Source organism: Liolophura sinensis, chromosome 6 (genome assembly GCF_032854445.1).
Source record: "Liolophura sinensis isolate JHLJ2023 chromosome 6, CUHK_Ljap_v2, whole genome shotgun sequence".
NCBI classification, from domain to species: domain Eukaryota; kingdom Metazoa; phylum Mollusca; class Polyplacophora; order Chitonida; family Chitonidae; genus Liolophura; species Liolophura sinensis.
The window spans coordinates 37,129,075-37,133,746 of NC_088300.1; the positions used below are offsets into that span (position 1 = coordinate 37,129,075).

General features: G+C 39.1%; 1 protein-coding gene across 1 annotated transcript; it reads right to left on the reverse strand.

The window, feature by feature from the left end:
* Positions 1-2,028: 2,028 nt before the first annotated feature.
* LOC135466381 (uncharacterized) lies at positions 2,029-4,486 on the reverse strand. Its single transcript, XM_064743825.1, has 4 exons — positions 4,396-4,486; positions 3,940-4,116; positions 3,343-3,477; positions 2,029-3,082 (listed from the first exon to the last, which is right to left on the reverse strand). The coding sequence occupies exons 1-4, from the start codon at positions 4,484-4,486 to the stop codon at positions 2,913-2,915; spliced, it is 573 nt and encodes a 190-aa protein (XP_064599895.1). The 3' UTR covers positions 2,029-2,912.
* Between the last annotated feature and the right edge of the window lie 186 nt (positions 4,487-4,672).

Below are 4,672 nucleotides of genomic sequence, written 5' to 3' on the forward strand. Positions count from 1 at the left end.
GGATCATTCGTGAGCCCGTCACACTGGCCACAGTTGCAAGACCAGCGTGGAACCTTCGGCAGCCAACGTTTGTTTATACAATAAACTGACACCCTGGTTTCCGACTGCGAGTTTCAGCTCTGAACAAGGGGAAATAACTTTGGTGCGCTCAGAGATCAACAGACTGTAAAACCACACTGTACTTCAAGATCACGCGCTCTCAACACACGCAACTGTTTGCAACATATATTTATGACGCTGGTCAGATTTATAGAGTATGTCGATCTTCAGGTGGAGTCATCGGTGGCCGAGTGCTTATCGCGCCAGCGCAATACATGACATAAGAGACTTTCACTATAATCTGGTCGCTGTGACTTCAAGTCCAGCTCATGCCGGCTTCCTCTCCGGTCGCGCGTTGGAAGGTTTTCCAGCAAACTGCTGATGATCGTAGGTTTTTCCAGGGCTCTTCCCGGTTTTTCTCCAACCTCAATGCTAGCCGCCGTCGAATACATGAAATATTTTTGAATCTGGCGTTAAACATCAATGGAATAAATAATTCAGAAAAAATACATCGCTATTTCTGTATTCTCGTTAATTAGTTGTTTACGCAAAATTCTATCCGTCTGTGCGTCGACCCTTCACGATGCAGTGACTGTTTTGTCTTTATTTGTCTGAATTCAAACCTTCGCCGTTACATTATTTGTATTTGGGAATTGCTGCCCTTGCGCATGTCGGTCATGCCTGTGTATCTAGAATATGATGACATTGCAAGATGCGTTTTACCACAATAAACTTTTTTTTTTATCTCAGACGTCCAATGTCTTCGGGCAAATGTCTGACAGCAAAAGAAAATCCTACAAGCCTCGCTCCAAACGATTCGGCGAGCTAGAGTTGTATCTCGAAATAGACCGACTTATTAAAAGTGTAACTATAGCAGGAACGGTTTGTGTACGATACATTGTCAACGTGAGAGCCAGATGGTGATAAAAATTGGACATTTGATAAACAGCGGTCTGTTACATGGCTGTGTGTGACTAAGAGCTGTAATATGTCACGTGGACTAAATCATACCATGTATAGAATGCAGATTTAAGCTCTGAAGCCTTACTTCAACATCAATCAATGTAATATGTGTTCTGGGAATTCTCCTAACTTAAGGCCACGTAATATGCTGCATGTAGTGAGAGCTGGGTTCAAGCCGACAAGCTTACTGCCGATTAGCATCAGAGAGAACAACAATTTAACCCAGTCAGTTGAAGTCACATTGAAGTATGCATTTCACGCACATGCCTTGTCATGTAGCCTCTGGTGACGACATACACTGCGTGATCTTTGAATACATGAAATACACGTATTTTTCGCCATGAGCTGCATGGTGATGGCTGAGCGATTGAGACGACTGTCTTTAATCCATTCTCCAAGTATAGGACACACTTGGTGCGGGTTCAACGCTGACTATGGACAGGGAATTAAATTGGTGAATCCTCCGATTTCAGTATTCCCGCGGGGCCTGGACGACAATTCAGATGAACGACATTAGTGTTACAGTTTGCGCAGTCAAATTTGACTCAAGATGATAAACACCAGTTACAGCTGTGTTCTTTATGTTGTGCATGTAGCAATTTGGTCACCGATTTAATTCGCTAGCTTTAGAGGATGAGGCCAAGGAACTGAAAAGTTTCCCAAATTGAGAGAAACACAGAAAGTGTCACGCTCCATTGCAGCGTATGACAACACTATAAAGCATAAGTGCTTGCCTCTGATAAGGGGGATACACAAGTTTCTGTTATAAAGCTGAAGAAAGATCCAGTAATCAAGTAAATCCGTATCCCTTAATTCTTTTCAGCGTGTGTCTGTCACAATTTAGCTGCTTTTACAGCTTCCTCTGTATGTAATTGGGCTATGTACAGTCTTTTTACATTTTCTCCAAACAATTATGATATACACAAAAGAGAAAAATCAATTAATTATGCAATCGAATTTAATATTTTTCATATCACAGTTAATATAAAAACAACAATGTAAAAAAGATAGATATAAATGGTCATAAACTAGGGTTTGTATTTTTTCCGTACAAAAATATAATCATAACAACACAAGAATTCATATGTAAATAGAGTTAAGTGAGTTATGTAACAGAATAAGAATGCATGCAATCGTTTAATTGTAGCCTAATATGTTAAAACACTTTCTTTTCTGGTGACAGAAGAATCAGAAACTCAGAGGTAGGCCTATTACATACAGTACACTGGGTTACAAAGTGATATTCGTTGGTGAGAATATATCAGTACGTATCTCAAATACATTGTTCGCTTTGGTTTACAAAGGGAAATTAGTTGGTAAAAAATATCAGTATGTATCACAAATATGTATCACATGGGCTTACAAAGAGAAATTCGTTTGTGAGAATATACCACTATGTATCTCAAGTACATGGCTCGCATTGTCTACAAAGGGAAATTCGTTTGTGAAAACATATCAGTGTCTATCACAAATGCATGGATCACATTGGCTTACAAAGGTAGGAAATTCATTTGTAAGAATATATCAGTATACATCACAAATGCATGGTTCCTCTCATAATGTTGGAATCCAAAAGAAAGCTGCATAGTAATACTGAAAGTATACTGATTACTTTCATAGCTTAACAAAGCCTTTCTGTGTGGAATTTACGGTGGAAACACAGATTTACGGTGGGAACACAGATTTAGGGGGAAAACACAGATGAAAGAATATCCATATTATGAGTTGTGTATGGGTCAGTCTAGCGGTGCGGTGTCACCATGCCACTTTGACAGTCTAATTTTCGCATGGCTGAGTGCACTAGCTGGACAAGGCGGGAGGCTCCCCTTTCAGTGCTGGGAAAGATCTTTAGTAACGCCTGGAGTTTGTTGACAAAATTCGAATCAATGTCTGCCCAAGGAAAAAAGTTATCAGTGCCCTCTATGAGACTTTTTAAATTCTTTTACAAGACTGGCCATTTCGCTCAATGATTCGTAGATTCCGTCACCATTCACTGCGCATGCTCCATGGATGTACCACTTGCGATTCCGCATCTTCGTGAGATGAAGTCCATCGGCAATTTCTGAAGTTCTCATAGCCCCTAAAATCGGAATAAACAATATTGTAGAATATACAATCATTATAAAAAGAATTCATAAGAATTTATGTAAGCGAATGTAATTTTAATCAAATTTAGAGCATTACTTAGAATTCGAAATGTATACATTGTGTATACATTGGCCATTGTTGTGAATCACATAAAAAGAAGAATCGATTAGATCCCCTTTAGTGTTTAAAGTTATTTAGTTGAACGTCGAACGCATTTAACCACCACTGATGGGAAAGATTTGCTTCACTTACCTGGCAGATCTTGTTTGTTAGCGATGACCACGACAGGTACGTCTCTCATCTCGTCACTCTCCAGGATTGTGGATAATTCGTATCTGGCCTCTTCCAAACGTTCTCTGTCAGCACTGTCTACTACATACAACAACCCTGTGTAAAGAGACATGGCCAGTTATAATCAAGTGTCTTTCTGTACTCAATATATATCATCAAATGAACATTTGCAGTAAAACAAATGTCAAAAGTACAAACCGTTTTACTGGATTTGGTTGCCATATAACAGCAGCATCAATTACGGCTATAATTAGGTTGAATAAGCAGTCGTTGGGTGTTTCATGTTTTTCTCTGGTGAGTAGGTTACAGTCGGGCTTACTGCTTTTTTATGCTGAGCATAAGATCTTCAGTCAGTTTAGAATAAATACTTGAAATAAGTACTGACGTGGGCAGCTCCATGATACCACATGTGAGTGATGTGACGTCATAAGAATCATAAATTTTTTTCACATCTGTATCTGCTTAACGTGCAGGTATGTCCACTACAGTTTAACCCTTGAGTCATAATAGGTTATACAGAAATGGCTTCCTCTATTAACCTCTTCATATTTTACATACCTTCAGTATTCTGGAGGTAGTGTGCCCAGAGAGGCCTGATTTTGTCCTGACCGCCAACGTCCCATACTGTGAAAGAGATGCCCTTACACGGGCTTACCGTCTCCACGTTAAACCCTATAGTTGGGATCGTGTGCACGTTCTCGTTCAGCTTGATTTTGTATAGTATCGTCGTCTTACCTGTCCATAACAGATGATTGCATTTATCGTGTTAGCTACAGAAATTATCATAACAATAAATGCCAAAATCACTGGCATGTGTATAATATCGTATATTTTAAATAACTATATGAAATAGAGCGTCATGGCTTTATGTAGAGCGGGTCTACCATAAAATGGTACAAACAAAGTAACTGACTGAGTTCCATTCACAAAATGTCGTTTCACGCACTGAATGACATAAATAATTAAATTAATATCTTGCCGATTAGGTTATAGGCTATTCTAGGTAATCGTTACCTGCAGCATCAAGGCCCAGCATTAAAATCCTGGCGTGATCATGAGAAAACTGTGAGAATACATCCATTAGCTTGGAGAGAAACAGACCCATGGTGTTGTAGAGAATAGAACACAATTCTGTATCTAGGTATTGACCTCGGATTGTGGAGTCTTCGCTATTTGATTTACTCTATGTACACATATAAATTGAGAGTGATGTGATATACGTTCTGCTTTAATGGTACTGTTTTATGTTGGTACATTTATACATGTTTCTGTGTTAATACTTGTGATGAAA

Excerpts from the sequence above, each read along its gene's own strand:
- LOC135466381 (XM_064743825.1), bottom strand. The coding sequence starts at position 4,486 with ATGGGTCTGTTTCTCTCCAAGCTAATGGATGTATTCTCACAGTTTTCT. Across the intron at positions 4,117-4,395 it reads GCTGGGCCTTGATGCTGCAG|GTAAGACGACGATACTATAC; the intron begins GTAACGATTACC and ends TGTTATGGACAG. Across the intron at positions 3,083-3,342 it reads TAACAAACAAGATCTGCCAG|GGGCTATGAGAACTTCAGAA; the intron begins GTAAGTGAAGCA and ends TTCCGATTTTAG.